Here is a 19,518-nt window from a genome sequence, read left to right on the forward strand (position 1 = left end):
TAATAGATACATGAAAATGATCTAAGATAATTGTGTGAGATAGTCCACTGGGGATTTTGTGATTACATATTTTAGAGATGAATTCCAAAAAGTAGTATCATACATATATTCCTTTTGTATAAAAAACAAAGCCCTATAGGAAAGAGATTGTAACTTAATGCTCTAAAGTAAGGGAAAACACCATATGCCACATGTGCAAGATCCCATAGAAAACTAGTCTCTATGACAATAGAGACATTTATTTATAAAATCCACTCACAAAATCTTACTTACAGTTATGTCTAAATCCCAATGCCAAAAGCAGCAGGAATGACCAACAAGAGTTTTCCAGCGGGCTTCATTCTTCTTGGCTTCTCTGAGTGGCCGCAGCTAGAAATGGTTCTTTTCTGGGTGGTGATCTTCTTCTACACCATGATTGTTCTTGGAAATTTGACCATCATCTTGCTGTGTTGCATGGACCCTCATCTCCACACCCCCATGTACTTCTTTCTTAGCAATCTTTCCTTCTTGGAGCTTTGTTTCACCACAACCACTGTGCCCCAGATGTTATTCAACTTGTGGGGGCCAGACAAGAGCATCACCTACACAGGCTGTGTCATCCAACTCTGTGTGTTTCTCTGTCTTGGTGCCACTGAAGGCATCCTGCTGGTAGTGATGGCCTTTGACCGCTATGTTGCCATCTGCCAGCCCCTGCGTTATAAAATCATTATCCACCCTTCACTCTGTTGGAAGCTGGTGCTCATGGCCTGGCTGTCTGGCCTGATGGAGTCTCTGATCCAATCTTTCATCACGTTCCAGCTGCCCTTCTGTACCCATCACCACCTGGATGACTTTCTGTGTGAGGTTCCTGCCCTCATACGCTTGGCCTGTGGAGACACCTCTGCAAATGAGTGTCAGATGACCATCTCTGCTGTCCTCTTCACCATTGTGCCAGTGGGATTGATCTTGACTTCTTATGGCTACATAGCTCAAGCTTTAGGGAAAATCCAGTCTGAGGAGGGAAGGCAGAAAGCCATTGTCACTTGCTCCTCCCACCTCATTGTAGTCTTCATGTTTTATGGGACAGTGGCCATGGTTTACACAGATCCTAAAAATCACTTTGCTTCAAATCATGGCAAGTTCCTCACCTTCTTCTACACCATTGTCACACCTTTGTTGAACCCTCTCATCTACACCCTGAGGAGCAAAGAAGTGAAGGATGCCCTGCAAAGACTGATGAGGAAGGGGATTAGCTTACAAAAAAGTAGATAATCAGTGTTTTGTACTAGCAAGGAAATTGAATATTGTGACATTCTCTCACTCTCTATAAGAGAGAATCTTTGATATATCACTAAAAATGGAGGGCTTAGTAAAAGATGGTAATTTATAATTTATTCTTTATCCTTATATTTTACTTGTCATTTTGTTTTAAAAAAGTACAAATGTAATACCAATATTAGGCCAATAATAAGTTTTCATAGAGTATTTGGCTAAGGAAGAATAATAGTTGTAGAATTGACTGTTGAGGAACATATATTATTATTTCTTAAGCGATATAATCACCACAAATAGAATACTCTAGAATTAGCAAACAGATAACTTATAAATTATCTATTTCAGTTTTCAAATAAAAAATAGAGAACTGTATATCATGAATTATTTTATTGAGGCCAGATAGAGGGAAATTTCCCTGGAATTTTTCTAGATCCCTACTACATATGCAGTGCTTCTTTGTAATTTGGCTATGAGAATGAAAAGTTGGGTACATAGAAGGGATTCTACCTGGTTTTTTTGCTTTATTCTTATTTTCTTGAATTTCAGAACATGATGCTATCACATTGAGGTGTCTCAGAGGTATTCAAATTCATAAGAGTTGTGAGCATTCTTAATCCTTAAGAGAGACAGATTTCTAAATTTAATTTAATCTACATGTGATTACAAATATGATAAATATTTGGTCAAATCTGTTTTTCTATCTTTATATAATAAGGACCATTTAAAATTACTACATAGTAATCAGAAAAATCTAAGTCCTTGTTGGGTTCTCAGTGTTATTATCTTTGATATGAAATTATAGAATCAAAATTCTACCTAAATCCAAGTGAGTTTTTGCAAATACGGTTCAGATATTAAGGATGCAGCCAGCAATTTTGCACAATAAATTGATTTGTATATTTCCATTAAGGTTTGATGAATCTTTGCTAGGCTCTTTTTCTGTTCGAAATACCAAACATACCAAAAATTTGTTTGTAAGTACATATCCATTTTAAGACATATCCAGTCTCTAATTCATCACAGAATCTTTGGGTTGCTTGCCAAATGTAATCATTACTAGGCAGTTAATTAGGGCAGAAGTCTAAGAGTGATATTGATGGCAAAATGTATGGAAAGCAGATGGACTAGGGCAAGGGGCTAAAATTAATACTGTTTAGAAGAGACTCCTATAAATTTTGAATGGGTATATTATCCAGGACATATAAAACGATACCAATATAAGAACAGAGATTATCAGTGACTTAACAAACAATGTGAGTTTATTTCTTGCACATTGAAAGTCCAGTGTGGAAGGAGCTGGCCCCATGGCCTAGTGATTAAGTTCAGCACACTCCGCTTCAGTGGCCTGGGCCAGTTCCTGGGCCTGGACCTACACCACTCATCAGTGACCATGCTGTGGCAGCAACCCACATACAAAATAGAGGAAGATTGGCACAGATGTTAGCTCAGAGTTAATCTTCCTCAGCAAAAAAGAAGATAAGTCCAGTGTGTGATCACATGACTCTCTGTGGTAGTGTCTAATACTGTGTGTTTGGCATTCCAGGCTGCTTTGTCCTTACAACGTCTCCATTTCCACATGTGATCCCCTGACAGAAGAAAGGCCTGGAGGGCCAAGTTCTGACAACTAAATGCTCTCCCCGGTTATGCATATTACTTCCTCTCATGTTTCCTGGGTCATTGGAAGTCAAGTGGCCATATCTAACTTCAAGTGGGCAGAGTTTTGAGATTTTCTCTTATCTCCAAAAGTGTAACAGAACTGAGTGATGGTGAACAGTGAAATGTGTATTTTATGCATAGAAAGACTCAGCTGAGAGATTCAGTTTCCTGAAGATGGAAAGGGTAGGTTGTTTTATTTGTGAGCTGAGGGACAAGCAGGTGTTCCTTTTTCAAAGTAGTTGTATGGAATGGGTGTTTTTTGTAGAAACTTAAGAAAATTTTGGAGAAGGACAATGCTTGTTGCACTGTCAACTCAATAAAGTGGCAACTAAATGTTTTGTTTTACTGTCTCTCTTCTGATTCATTTACTATTTACAATCTTTTTTGTTCTCTCAACGTTCAATTAATTCTTTTTAAAATAATGTTATTATTTATTCCACTTCTTTCCATACTTAAAATCTTTCTTCCTCTAATAATTTGTCATCCCTGTTCATCCTATTAGCTGTTTTAATTGATACTTTTCATTTGCAGCCCCTCATAGTCCACAAACTGAATCAATATTAATAAGCAAAAGGATCAGAGTAGAGGTAAGAGTTACAGAACAGATGGAGTTTTTATTATTATTATTAATTATTTAGACACAGGCCCAGTGTACAATGTGCCCCAAGTAGCCTTGTGCAAATTCAAATTGACACTGGCCTTTTCTTACTAAAAGATTTAAAAGAGAGAAAATCATCTTTTATCAGAAAAAAATATTTTAGAAGAGCATCCCTAGTATTATTCAGGCTGGAAACATATAAAGATAGAACATTCAATCCCAAAAGAGCAGAATATACATTCTTTTCAAGCACAGATAAACATTCATCAAGATAGACCATATCTTAAGCCATAAAACAAACCTCAACAAATTCAAAATATTTAGAATTACATAGAATGTGTTTTATGGGAATAATGGAATCAAACTGAGAATCAATAACAAAAAACAACAGGAGAATGTCTAAACATATGGGAGTTAAACCATATGCTTCTATATAATCTGTAGATAATAGATTATAATCTATAATCTATAAAACATTAGAGAACGTCTAAAAGGAAAATGCTACCATCAGTCCTGAATTTTAAACTCAGCTAAAGTATCATTCAAAAGTAAGGGCAAAATAAAAATTTTTAAAAAGCATTTTCAGATTTTTTTTTTGACATCAGATTTTACCACTTATTGAAGGAACTATTTAAAGCATAAATACATAAAGACCAAGAGATTGGGAGAGAAGAAAATAGCAATAATGTTTTGCAAGCTGGAAAGCCATAGGATAACCAGAATTTGACTTATGAGATCTAAAAAAGCAGATTAATCTAACAATGGGGAAAGATCAGAGGCAAGTTAAATCATACTGGAAGAATCCCTCCAAGGCTGTGGTTGGGTAACCAAGTACCTCTCAACATTAAAGGTATAACTTAAAAGGAGGTTTGGCTAAAAATTAGTATAAAACCACTTCATTTGGCCAGGCAACAGCTCCTCCCCTCCCTGGTGCAAACATTACTTTATGGAGATGTTAAACCAAAAGGTTCTGGATTTCAACAAATGGGCATAGTGTGGGGGGTATAAGTGGAAAGTCAATACACTGAATTGTGAGGCACCCCAGATGCTTTTCCCTTCTTTAGTTCTCAAAGTGCTGGAGGCCCCAGTCAGACTCCTTTCAGAGCAAACAGACCACTCCACAGAGACAACCTTGGGACACTGATATTTGGGGTTTCCCAAATGAACTTTCTCTTGTCCAGAGATCTTCCCCAAGAGTAGAGATCCAGAATCAATAGACTTTTCAGGAAAGATTCTAAATAAAAGACAGAAATCAAAACAAATAAGTAGAAAAAAAGAATAATAGAGTATGCAGCAAACAAAAGAACTCAAAAGGGAACTGTGATTAATCTGCTCAGAGAGTTAAGAACAGATACCAATCTGGAGCAAGATGTTGTAAAAAGAGCATTGAAGGGGAAAAAAGAGCCCTTGAACGTTTAAATTAAGGCAGTGGAGATAATGATGTAGAACAAAAAGGCAGCGATGGAAAAGATGATAAAATTATAGTTTCAGTTTGGAAGAGTCAAGATTCAGATGACAGGATTTCATGGGAAAATAACAGAAAAAAATGTAAAGAAGTTTCAAGGAAATACTCTGGAATTGAAAGACTTGAATTTTAAGATTGAAAGACTCCTCAAGTTTCCATCATATTGATGAAAATAATTCATATAAAGACATATTATTATGAAATTTTAAACAAGTAGAAATGTAGAGATTAAAGGCCTTGAGATAGAAAAAATCAGTTCACACAACAATATTTATAGTTGAGGTAGAAATACTGAATGTTAGAAGACAATGGATTGATGCCCTAACAATCATGAGGGAAAATAATTATTCACCTAGAATTCTTCTCTTATCCAAACCTACATCAAGTGGAAAGACAAAATAAAGTCATTTTCAGACATGCAAGTTCTCAAAAATTTTTTCTCCCATGAGCATTTTCAGGAAACCATTGATGCTACTCCATTAAAATAAGGGAGTAAATCAAGAAAGAGGAAGGCTTGGCATTGTGGGATATCAAAATTGGCTACCCTTAAATATGTCTCTTTACCTTGATTAATTTCTCTGATGGACATTTGACCTCCCCAAAACTGCCTAAAAAATTTAACATAGAGGACCTGTTCCAGGAAGGAGTTACCATCATATGATGGCTGTAATATAATGTAAAATAGATGTTACAATAGGAAAGGTACCAAGCCCCTCTTATCAAAAATTCTGTCTCTCCCATGCCACATTCTCTAGGTGACCCTGCAAAGAGTTCCAGACTAACGTTTACATTTATAAGGGAAATTTCCATTTGTAAAGGTATCTCCCTCTGTGTATTGGGAAGGGAGGGGGGATGGCCTCCCTGGAAACTTTTCAGTGTGGAAGGAGAGGACTTAAATCTGCATACCCTTGATTACTATGATTTCTGTCTCTCTCCTGTCTTCCTCCCCACCCCCAGCATCCTCCTTTGTCTTTAGCTGAAGATGGGATTTAAGATGAGAATCGCCACTCTACTGTTGAGAAACTCAGTTTCCCTGGCTTCTCCCATGTATACATGTTATTAAACTTGGTATTATTTTCTCCTGCTAATATGTCTTTTAACTTTTTGGCCAGCCATAAGAACCTTAAGGCAAAGGGTGGAGGAGGATTCTCCCTCTTCCCCAACAGTTTTGGTGCCCAATGTGGGGCAAAACAATTTCACTGGCTGGACACTGTTCACTCCTGGACTACTGCAGTGGAGAGATCTTGCACCCTGACAAGAACCAGCAGGAGGTGAGAGTTCTTACCATGTCAGTCTCCCAGATGTCTGCCTGCAGGGTCCAATGGAAGTGAGAGTGGTGAGTTTTCTCTTTCTAAATTTAGATTAACAGGAGAAAATATTGGTGAAACTAGCTTCTTGGACTCAGCGACTCTAGGATCTGGTTGGGTACCCATTGGATAATTGATCCTTTTCCTCCCAGAAATAGTCTTTGTCTCTGTCTCTCTTTTTGTCATTCATACAGGTGTCTCGATAGGCCTGTCATCTGGGCTTTTGTCTTGTTCTATGTCCTGAGAACTTGGCTTTGTGACCAGTGAGAATATTCTCTTTGGTCTGTACCATACAGGAGGTGCATTTACCGGGTGGACTTTGGTGGTCAGTCAAATAGACTGGGGTTCCAAACTGTATCTTTGTCCTGCTGTGCCAAGCTCTCAGGGGAGTTTGTCCTAAAGGGCCCAGTCCATAAGGGCTTTTGTCATCTTAACCTTCATTGCTTGTTACTGCTGGAAAAAACCCATTCCAGTAGCACCTGCCCGATGTCACAGATTAACGGGTCTATGACTGGAGGTGTCCCACACTCTTGTGGGAGACTGGAGACACCGTTTTCACTACATCATCCTTACTGGATGTGCAATGAAGGTCTTTACTTTCTCTGAATATCTTTGGGAGTGAATTCTGTGGATCATGGGGGCTACATCATCTGCGCCATCACCAGGGATGTCTCTTGCATCCATAGTTAAAGCATGGGATGAGTCGCTGTTAAAGTTAAGATCCCACTTGTCAATGTGGCCAGATGATGGATCATTTAAATTGGAAAAACTTCTAAATTGGGGGAAAAAATATTTTGAGAGCTCTCACATAATAGTTTAATTGGTAACTAAGAAAAGGCCAGAGAAAGAAGGGAAAAATTTGAATAGTCTTAAGACCCTGACTCAAGTTACAATTGAATTGAGAACATGTAAAAGTGTAAGTGTTGAGAAGATTATAAAGGCTGGAATGTTTGAGTTAATTTTATATAAAGAGGTTACATCAACTTTACATGAGTATGTTTTAAAATGTCTGACTGGAAATGCTTCCTTTGTCCAAAATTATAAGACCAAGACATATTGGTAAAAGCCCGAATGAAAACTATGTTTAGAGGTATAAGAGGTGATGAAATTTACATGAAATTTTGTAGAAAAACTGATGTTATTTCTATTACAGAACTGGTTAACAAAAATAACTTAAATGATGGTGAGTTTTATCTAATGTCTTATGAAGTCTTGTAGGCACTTTAAATAATTATTGGGAATAAGCAACTATATATGAAAAAGATAAATGTTGAATGAACTTTTAACAATAATTATTTGTTATGGTGGTTACAGCTTCCAAATTCTTTTTGGTGACTTAAAACTTTAGAGTTTTGCTAAATTTTATAATAAAAATTCATTGAGTATCTAGATCATTTCCAAATAGATAAAGTATTAGACAATGATTGCTAAATATAGGTTTGTCTACTTTTGTCTTATTATAGTAAAACAAAAAGGTCTTTTGGTTCTATTGGTAAACGTGTCTTGTGTTTTGTTGAGAGATTGGACGATAAAGTATCATGTTTCTAGAAATTATGAAGTGTTTATAAATTTTCCAAGCCACAGAATACTATTGTAAAAGAAAGTTTATAATTACGTAGTTTTTACTTAAAAATTAAGGTTTCTAAGGGTTAAAATTTCTAATTAGTATGTGTGATTAAAGCTACTAAAAACTAAGAAAAATATGTCTGTGTACAAGCAAAGTAAGATGCATAAAAAAGGTACAAAGAATGGAAGTATTTTGTTTGGTTGATTAAGAAAGAAAAATTTGTCCCAAAGTACTAGAAGAGAAGAAAGGAAGGCATGAAACAAATTCTGAAGGTAAAAAGAAAGTTATAGAAGGTTTGTGGAAGAAAAATTCAGGAAAAGAAGTTTTATACATGGTCAAGTTGGCTACGATTAGACTAAATCCAATTCAGTAAATGAGATTTAATGTAAAAAGTAAGCTGGTGCAAAATGAAAATTTAGTCTTCTTTCTTTTAAGAGGATAATTTTCTTGAACTTGATAAAGAGGCTATAAAATGTTTTTCTTTACTTTTGAGTGATTCTACCTAAAAGAAAATCTGTTTTGTTAAAATAATTTCCTATGTTCAAAAGAACTGAGGTCTCTATCAAGTTTTATTATTTTAACTCTCCATCTGCCCTTGACTGTTTCACAATGAACATTGTTTCATACTTGATCAAGTGTTTATGATAAACCTTCTTAGATGATATTGTGTGGGTAAATGTTATTGATATAGGCGTTTTAAAATTGTGTAACATTACTGAAATTCTGATCCATCCTGGTTATCAGTCATAATTCTGGTTATTATTATTTAAAGTGTTGTATGTCACAAAATTAACCAAGTTTCTTTGTCAATTGTCATTTTGGGGTCTTGTTTACAGAGAGTTATTTCTTTACCCTGATGCTTTTACATATGTTTCAACTTCAGAAAAATTCATGGAGAGGACTCTGACATTTACACTGTAGTACAGGCTTCTGATAAACTTTCTGATCATAAAACTGAACTTGGTAAGAAATTACAGAACTCTAATGGAGAGACTGACGACTTCATGAAGCTGCTAACAAAAAGATTGGGATCAAGAATGGATTACACAGGACTGAATGAACTGATGAGGATGATTATAATTTTTATGATTTTTCATTTAAAATATTGCTGATTTTTTTAATGTTTTGTTTTTGTTCAGATTTAAAAAAAACTTTTTCTCTTTTCTCCTCAGCTAGCTATGACTTATTGCAACTTGGTAAATGATATTTTGTAAGCAAAGTTGAAATATTTATCTTTTTATCTCTATCTGATCCCTCCAGAATATGAAAACTCTTAGTAAGTAAATATTCTTATTTCATGGCAATATAGTTATTTGCATAAGTTCAATAAGAATCTGTTCTCCTTATAACAGGACACAACTGGAAACACTGGTTATATTACCAAGGCTGCTGGAACATCATATTTGTGATATAACCATACAGCTTTTGAGGGATGAAGATTGGACTTTATGGAATAAAGCCACATGCAAATATTGGCCTGATACCTTATGTTCCAAGCAGCACTTACTGGATAAGTAAAGAATGTCACTTATCTGGCAGGTAGAAAGATCCTCGAAATATTTTGGGGGAACCTCAAAAGAAAGGAATTCACCCAAATCTGTAGGTATTGCAGGTGAAGTCTGATAACAAGAGTCCTTGGCTTGGCTTTCCTGGCCTCAAGAGGCCTTTGAAGTTCAATCTGAGATTCCTTATAAAGAGTTCCAGCAAGGCAGATTTAAAAGAGCTTCTTTGATCAATTACTATTCTTGCTGTACTTATGTAAATAATTGGGCCAAGTTTATTAAAACTAGACTTATTTTGCAAACTAGTTAGACTTATTTTGCAAACTAGTTTGGCTATCTTTGATAAAAATGAGGGTGATTTTTTTTTTAATTTTATTTATTTATTTTTTCCACCAAAGCCCCAGTAGACAGTTGTATGTTATAGCTGCACATCCTTCCAATTGCTCTATGTGGGACCTGGCCTCAGCATGGCCAGAAAAGTGGTGTGCCTGTGCGCGCCCGGGATCCAAACCCCGGGCCGCCAGCATCAGAGCACGCGCACTTAACCGCTAAGCCACGGGGCCGGCCCAAATGAGGGTGATTTTAAAGAGAGAAATTATTTCAGTGTAAACTATAGTATACATTTGTGGATATTAGATCCTAGTTTTGTTAATTGTCTTTTAAGATTTTTGTTTTATATCTGTTGACTGGACTGGATCCTGATTTCTTGTAGTCTCCTGAAATATCTGGCTACAGATCTCCAAACCAACGTTTTTTATTTTTTTCCCATTATTTTCATTTGGAATCACTGAGAACTGAACCTGCCCTTTATCCTGAAGCCTTACAAACTGAAGCCAATGGACTTGATATAAACCTGAGAGATTACCTGATGACATCATCAGGGACATTTTAAACTGCAAAAGATGCTGACATCTAGAAATCTTAACTGGCTGTCCTCTGAACTCAAAAACTGCTTTACAATTTGCTCCAACAATTAACCTTGTTTTTCTTTTGTTTCCATAGAAATGCTTCTTATTAAATACTTGATTGCTTGCCTCCACAATATACACCTGCATCACCACCTTCTAAATTGAACTTAATTGAACTGACCTATTATCAGGACTGAAAAAATATGTTCAGTGAGATGGAACAGCCTACCAACTCAGCTTCTGGACTATGAAACTTCTTTAAGTTTCAAAAGCACTGTGAAACTTTTAGTTTCAAAGGCGGGACTGTGGGAGATCAAAATTGGCCACCCTGAAATATATCTCTTTACTTTGATTATTTTCTCTGATGGACATTTGACCTCCCCAAAACCGCCTAAAGAATTTAGCATAAAAGACCTGTTCCAGGAAGAAGTTACTATCATATGATGGCTGTAATATAATGTAAAACAGATGTTACAATAGGAAAGGCACCAACCAGCCCATCTTATCAAAAATTCTGTCTCTCCCAGGCCACATTCTCTAGGTGGCCCTGCAAAGAGTTGCCAGACAAACATTTACATTTATAAGGGAAATCTCCATTTGTAAAGGTATCTCCCTCTCTGTGCTGGGGGGAAGTGGGGATGGCCTCCCTGGAAACTTATCAGTGTGGAGGATGAGGCCTTAAATCTGCATACCCTTGATTACTGTAATTTCTGTCTCCCTTCTGTCTCCCTCCCCACCCCCAACATCCTCCTTTGTCTTTAGCTGAAGATGGGATTTAAGATGAGAATCTCCTCTATTGTGTGGAGAAACTCAGTTTCCCTGGCTTCTCTCATGTATACATGTTATTAAACTTGATATTATTTTCCCCTGCTAACTTGTCTTTTAATTATTTGGCCAGCCATAAGAACCTTAAGGGAAAGGGCAGAGGGGGATTCTCCCTCTTCCCCAACAAGGACAAAATTAAATAGAAAGATATTCAATGTTCTTGGATTGGAAGAATTAATATTGCAAAAATATCTACACTATACGAAGTGATCTACAGACTCAATGCAATCCCTCCATAAAGTAAATGTCTAGTATTGCACCATTTATGGGAAGAGCAGTTGCTCAGGTACATGAAGTGTGTGTGAGGATCTTTGGTTTAACAGCCTAATACACAGATATTTCAGTGAAGCCTTCTGCTTCAGTTCCACCTGGGGGGTGTAGAAATGCCTGGTTACTCCAACTTCCAGCTATTAGAGGGGTTCTTGCAGTATGATGTAACTTGCTTCTCAGCTTCCCCCATTGCCAGCTTAATTATCTTCTTTCTTAGAATTCATATGTTAAGTAGTGGTTACATTTTGCTTTTCAGCTTCCAAAATATTATAGCAGTTGTCTCCTCCCAATATATTGTTCTTTATGTATTTATGGTTAAACTTAATAGTCCTTCAATCAGTGATAAACAATCCTGTCTAAAAAAATCTGAAAATGTATTTTTTAAATTATTTTTCTCTTACTCTTGGATGATAGTTTAGCTGGGTTTAGAGATCACAACTGATAGGTGTATTTCCTAGGCATTTTCCTTTAAAATTTTCTGTTTGACCCATGGATTATTTAAAAGTGTATTGTTGAATTTCCATGTGTTTTATAGATTTTCTTAAAAATGTTTAAATTTTTATGTTGTTGATTTTGTTTTATTCCATTATTGCAAGAAAACACTCTGTAAGTTTTCAATTATTTTAAATTTGTTTTATTTTATAGCATAGCATATGGTCTATATCAATGAATGTTTTTGGATGCTTAAAGAAATTTACATTCCATTTTTGTTGGGTGGAATCTTCTACTATGTCTGTCTCCCAGTCTGCATAATGGCAGGGCTGCATTTTTATTTTTTTTTATTCAGAGTTTGTTTCCACTCTTTTGAGTCATTCAGTAAGAATAGTTCAGTGCCAATTTGCACAAGGCTACTTGGGAAACATTGCTAACGGGGCTTATGTCTAAAAAAATAATAAATAAAACTTCACCCATTGAGCAACTCTGACCCTTAATCTGCTCCTTGTGCTTATTAATATTGACTCAATATGTGGACAGGAATGGATGCAGTTCAAAGCTTCAATTTATACAGCTAAGAAGACTGACAAGGAGTAACCAAGTATTGGAGAAATAAATATTTTAAAATGTAAACAAGTGGAATAAATAATAAAGCTTATTTTAAAGAAGGAAATAATTGGATATTGAGAGCAAAAAAGAGTGACATGGTAACGGAATGAGAAGAGAAACAGAAAAAAATAAACATATAGTTACCACTTCATTGTGTCAGAAAACAGTGCAACAAACAATATTTCCTGAAATTCTTTCTTCTATGAAGTTTTCTTAGACTGTTGAAAAAACACTCTTTCCGTACAAATACTTTGAAAAGGAATTCCTACTTGACCCCATAACATCACACATAAACATCACCCTCCCTTCTCATCTCTGGGAAACATCTTCAGCCGAGTCTTTCTTGTACATTTTATGTCTGTGAAAGCCATTCTGTGATTCTCCAATACCAAGTGCCCTTCCACTTAACTAACGCATGGTGTTGACATCTGGTTACCATCATGAAGGATCTGTGATGAATCAGAGAATGGATACATCTTAACAATTTCTTGTACGTGGTATCTTTGACGTATCTAATAACACAAGGGCCTAGAAAATGTTCAGTAAATCTTAAAGGAAGTTTCCAGTTGAATTTATTGTGCTAAATTGCTGGAGTGACCTTTTAAAACTTGAGTTCCATTTGCAAAAATCACTTGGATTTAGGCAGAGTTGTGTCTATACAACTTTATAACAAAGGAGATAACGCAGAGAAACTGTGAGGCACTTAGCTTTGCTTTTTTATACTTACTTTGTGTTATTTTTAAATGGCCTTATTTTATATAGGTAGAAGAATAGATTTGACTAAACATTTAGCATATTTGTAGTCACATGGAGATTAAATTAAGTTTGGATTAAATTTAAACAATTCTCTGTCTCATGGAATAAGACACCCACACCTCTTCTGGATTCAAATAATTCAGAGGCACCTCATCATCATGGACTCATCTTCTATAAATTCCAAATAAAAACAGAATATATGCAGGTAATATTTCTTTTTTATACCCAAGATATCATTCTCATAGTCAAATTAAAAAGGAAAGACTGCATATGTAGGGACCTTGGGTAACTCCAGGGAAATTTCCCTCCATTTAGACTTTTATAAAATAATCCATAATATACAGATCTCTTTATATTTTAAAACACAGGTAATAAACATTTATAATTTATTGAAATGATAAATTTTAATAAACTGAAAGTTTTCAGCTCATGCTGCTTATGATGTTTATGATGTTTAAGAAGTAATAATAAGTTATTCAAAAGTTAATGCTGTAAATAGTAATCTTCCTTAGACAAATATACTTTGAACACATTACTTTGGCCAAACAGACATTACATTTGTACAGATTTTTTTAACCAAAATGACATGTAAAATCATAGAAATAAAGAATAATTCATAAAGTAGGGCCTTTGAATTAAACCTACATTTTTTAATGATGATTCAAAGATTCTCTTACGTACAGTGGGAGGATGTCATGATTTACAACTTACAATCTGGTTCAGAATATCAAATTCTTTTTTCTTAGGCTAATCCCCGTGCTCAGCAGTCTTTGCAGGGCATCCTACATCTCTTTGTTCCTCAGGGTGTAGATGAGAAGGTTCAACAATGGTGAAACACAGTGAAGAAGAAGATGAAGAATTTGTCGTGTTTTGAAGCAAATTGGTTCTTAGGGTCTCTGTAAACCATGGCCACTGTCCCATATGATATAAAGACCACAGTGAGGTGGGAGCAGGTGGTTATGGTTGTCTGCCTTCTCTCCTCAGACGGGCTTTTCCCTAATGCTTGAGCTGTGTAGCCATAAGAAATCAGAATGAACTTCGTTGGCACAATGGTGAAGAGGACATCAAAGATGGTCCTCCACCACTCACTGGCGGAGGTATCTTCACACACCAGGCATATGGGGGCAGGAACATGGCACGGAAAGTCATCTGCGCAGTGGTGGGTGCAGAAGGGCAGCTCGAATGTGATGGATGTCTGAGTAACATATTTCATCAGGCCACACAAGTTGAACACGAGCACCAGCTTCCAACAGAACTGATGATGCATGATGGTGGTGTAGCACAGGGGCTGGCAGATAGCAATGCAGCAGTCAAAGGCCATCACCACCAACAGGACACCTTCTGTGACACCAAGACAGAGAAACACACAGAGTTGGATGACACAGCCCGTGTAGGTGATGCTCTTGTCTGGCCTCCACAAGTTGGACAAATCTGAGGCACAGCATTTGTGGTGAAGCAGAGATCACAGCAGAAACAATTGCTAAGAAAGAAGTACGTGACAGTGTAGAGATGAGGTTCACACAAGACAGCAGGATGATGTTATGTTGGAGATGATGATCATGGTGTACAATAAGATCACATTCCAGAAAAGAACCACTTCTAGCTGGGGCCATTCGGAGCCAAGAAGGATGAAGCCCCCTGGGAAACCCTTGTTCATCATTTTTGTTGCTTTTGGCATTGGGGTTTGGACAAAACTGTAAGTAAGATTTTGGAATGGATTTTGTAGAAAGGCTGTACTGGCATTTATTTAGATGAGGCAAGCGTTATTAGTTTTTCAGTGGGTCTTGGAACATAGGGCATGTGGATGTTTTCCCTTACATTAGACCAATATGGTACAATCTCTCTTTCATAAGGTTTTGATTTTTACACAAATGGGGTATTTTTAAGAAACTACCCTTGGGATTCATCTCTAGACTCTGTAATCACAATATCCCCAGTGAATACCCTCTTATAATTACCTTAGATCATATTCATGTTCCTCCCAGATTGTCCTTTCACCAAGAATGTAGTGGCTATCTGAAATATTTGAAAGAAATGTTAACGATGAACATTTATCTTTGAAATGTGTAGTCCCTCAATGTAGCAGTGTATTATTTGCATTGTTTGGTGATGTTAATAGGAATGCGTAAAATGGAGATTATTCAGAAAACAAGGCCCTTCTCCTCTGAATGTAGACTCTAAACAGTGAGACTCTGAGTATAAATCATTTTCTGAATATCTGAAGAACTGCCTTGGCATAAGAGACATACCAGTTTTTAAATGAGGCAAACTTAGGTTGAATACCTGTTTCTTTCACCTTAGCTAAAGTAATTTAAATTTCTTTATGTAAAAAATCCCAAGTCAACATTCTTATCTAAGAAATGGCTATACTAGCACCCACCTCAGGGAATTCAGGTACAAAATATAGGGATAATGGTATAATAGTGCCTACTACATCTTAGCACAAAACACTAAACAGTATAAAAGTAGTGAAATGAGAGCATTATAAAAGCTCTCTAATCCTTTTTTTTTTTTGGTGAGGGAGATCAGCCCTGAAAATCTCTTTGATTCGTGACCACAAATGTCCATTATTGTTCTTCTCAATAATCATTTGGGCATAATAAATAAATTTCAGTGAAGAACCATAATAGAAAAATAGAAATATACCAAAATGACAAAATTGTAAAATATATGATTATTTTAAAGCGTCATTTCATGGGTAGGAGGAAAAGATGATGCAGAGACATTAGCTAAATAAATATAACCAGGGACATTAGATTTGGAGAATAATCCCTGGGAATGTTAAATTTCTGTCTTCTGGGAACTATAGAACAGTTCAGATGATATTAAGAATGTGAAAGGGACAGGACACAAAAATGCTGTTAGGTGTAGGAAACCGAGTGTTAGATTGTGAAAACTAAATTTTGTAAGTGGCCAAAGAATGCTAAAATTTGAGGAACATTGTAAGAACCTGCTTCTCCTCAATAGCAACTTTATATCTATTTATGCAGTGCCTACCATGTGCCAAGCAATGTGCTATGATGTGGGAATATATGGTAAACAAAAGAGAGGAAATCCCTTTTATATAGAGCTTGTAGACCCATAAGAGACAGAGACAGCAAGTTAATAAATGAGCAAATAAATCATAGGGATTCAACTATTTTAAAGTTAAGTCTAAAAGTGAAAAGAAACCCATCAGGGTATTATAATAGAGAATAAGAGTGGAAGATGCAAGAACGGAGGAGGATCATTTTACTCAGGGGGAAGAGGAAGACCAAACAATCTGGTGCTGAGGATGTGTGCACGTTACATGTCCAGGTGGCCGGGGATAAGCAAGAGCCACGTGTGCTGGATATGGCCAGATATGTCAGCCAAACTCAGTTTCTCTAGGCTAAGTTCCCATGATCATGTCCTGAACCGATCTCATTCTTTTCTTTGCAAAGATTGATTCCTGAATTAACTACAATATATTCATTCTGGTCCATCAGACTATATCACTTCTTCAGTTCTCTCAATGTCCAGAGTTTTATTTCATATACTTACAACCACCTCGCTCAGAATGGAATACTGCACTAAAATTGACATTAGACAAGAATGTTCCAGTTTTTCTTCTGAATTTCATTTTGAAATAATGTGGGTTCAAATTTCTTTATGTAAAGAAAAATTCAGATCAGTGGTATTATGTGATATTTTTACTAAAATTACTTTGAGTTATTTTTACAGATTATTTTTTCACAATACAAACTCATTTTATGAGTATTTAAATAGATACTTTAAAATATATTTAAAACAAAGAAAGAAATGAAGCCCTCTGTATTCCCACCACCAAATACAATATTTTCTGTAAAACTTGGTTCTTTCAACATATATTTTTAATAAATAATGTACATACATACATAGATATAGTATATAAAATGTATCAGATATAGAATAAACTGTGTATAGCTCTATATTTACTTAAATATTACAATTGTGGACATGTTATCATGTCTTTAAATATTTTTAGAAATATCACTAAAATATAATTTAAAGCTCCATAGTATTTTACCTTAGTAACAGAATTTATATAAAAAATATTTTATGAGTTTAAATGTAAGTTTTTAAAAATTTTTTCATAACTTAAAACAATGCTGAGTTAAATATCTATTTAAATAAATCCTGGATCCTGACTGAAAATACATTTTATATCAAGATAATGTTGTCACTTTTAGATTCAGGTTGCTTCCCATGAAGGAGCTACCTTATCTACCACAGAAAGCAGTCCTACTCTTTTTATTTTTCTCACAATCATGATAATTATCATTTTTCCTGTATGTAATACAGCAAGTAAAGGAGTGGAGAGCTACTGAGGATTTAGTTTGCATTTTTATTACTAATATGTTCATTTGTTTTTGAAAACTCTTCTTCACCAAGAAGTTTGTGACTTTTTTCTTTTTTTTTAGTTTATTTATTTATTATTTTGTGAGGAAGATCAGCCCTGAGCTAACATCCATGCCAATCCTCCTCTTTTTTTGCTGAGGAAGACTGGCCCTGGGCTAACATCTGTGACCATCTTCCTCCACTTTATATGGGACTCCGCCACAGCATGGCCTGACAAGCGGTGCATAGGTGCACTTCTGGGATCCAAACCCGGGCCGCTGGCAGTGGAGAGTGCGCACTTAACCACTATGCCACAGAGCTGGCCCCATTTCTTAACTTGATAGTTTATTTTCTTCTAATATGTAAGAGCTTATTATACATTCATGACCTTAAATTATTGATATGTCATAGGTCCACATAAATTCTGCAATTACTAACATATTTAATATGGCTTATCTTTTTCTTCTTCTCAGAGTTTTTTTTTTCTTTTTCAAATCTTAATTTATTAATTTATTTTCATGGTATTTTATTCATTGTATTTGTTCATTGCTTATTTAAATCTTTACCCATACATTTGTTTTGTTAGTCTTTTAATTTTCTGCATCTAAACCTTTAATCAGTTTGATATTTTTAATGTGAAACTAGGATCTAAAGTTTTTCCCCATTTGTTATGATATTATCAAAATATTTTACCAAAGAATCCTTTCTCAGTTAACTGAGTCACAATGGCAATTTTATCGCTTTTAGTTGCCAAGAGCTCTGCTACAATCATGGCAGGTAGCCACATATTCCATGGTCATAGTTAAGGCCAAAAATTGCAGCACAAGAAACTTTATGTCATGACATGAGTAGTATTTAATAAATAGCTTAATATGTAGATTTTACTTTTAAAGAGGCAATATATTCCTCAAGACTGACCCTGTTTCAGGTTAGCACATATAAAATGTGCAAAAATGTGAAATCATTAAACTCTAAAATTTATTATAAATTATACTATACTAAACAATTCACTGCTTAACACTTAATCCTTTACAATATGAAGGATTTTAAAAATTCACTGCTGTGATATGAGTAAAGAAAGAGCGTACAGTAAAATTTCTGCAACAGAACCGCAAAAATTCAGTTGAGTCTATATGTGGATGTGTTTTAACATACAGATTTCACATAAGTTACAGTACAGGATCCTTGAGGCTGTAAAGAGCACACTGATAATTTGTGCATCTCAAAATACATCCTGTTCCACAAAGTTCCTCAGAAGTTTGCATAAGTTCCCTTCAAGTTCAAGGAAATGGTATGTCTTTTGAATTTATAGAAGTTGGACTTTTTATTTCTGTATTTTCAAACTGTTTCACCTCAGAAAGGTAAGAAGCTTGCCTGTGTTGGCAAGTGGATCAGTGGTAGGCTCTGGAAAATATAAACCAGCCTGTCTGGGAGCCATTCAGAGCCCTTTCTTGGCTTGGATACTTATCTCAGGCTTCCCAACTCTGAGCAACTCCCCAGTTAAATATATGGCATTGTGTAGTCATTAGGAGATGTAAGGAAGGGGGTAAGCACTTTTTTCTATTGAGGGAAAAAGCATTAAGAACACAGAGGAAACAGGGTTTTTCAAGAGGTCCCTGGGGTTAATCCTTGCAGATAATTAGCTGCCAGTCCAGAAAAGTTTTAAAAGCCTAGAAAATGAAAAAAACCTGCTTCCTTTTATTTCAGTCTTAGTGGATGTAAGAAGATTGAAATTATACCAAGTATATATTTTGGTTACAATGATATGAAACTAGAAATTGATCAAAAGGAGGAAAGCAGGAATATTCACAAATGTTTGAAAATTAACAAACACATTGCTGAACAACTAATGGGTGAATGAAGAAATAAAAAGGGAAATAAAAAACATCTTGAAACAAAAGAAATTGGAAACACAACATACCAAAACTTATGGGATGCTCCAAAAATAGTATGAATAGGGAAGGTTATAGTGATAAGTGAAAATAGGAGAGAGAGAAAGAGATAATATTCTCCTAAAAAATTGGTTAA

At 35.6% G+C, this 19,518-nt stretch overlaps 1 protein-coding gene across 1 annotated transcript; it reads left to right on the forward strand.

Annotated features, from left to right (window-relative positions):
* Nucleotides 1-309: 309 nt before the first annotated feature.
* On the forward strand, nucleotides 310-1,251 carry LOC131396345 (olfactory receptor 2H1-like). The gene has a single exon (XM_058528603.1). It carries the CDS (start codon nucleotides 310-312, stop codon nucleotides 1,249-1,251), a length of 942 nt encoding a protein of 313 aa, XP_058384586.1.
* Nucleotides 1,252-19,518: the final 18,267 nt, after the last annotated feature.

The sequence above is a fragment of the Diceros bicornis genome, chromosome 32 (genome assembly GCF_020826845.1).
Source record: "Diceros bicornis minor isolate mBicDic1 chromosome 32, mDicBic1.mat.cur, whole genome shotgun sequence".
NCBI lineage: Eukaryota > Metazoa > Chordata > Mammalia > Perissodactyla > Rhinocerotidae > Diceros > Diceros bicornis.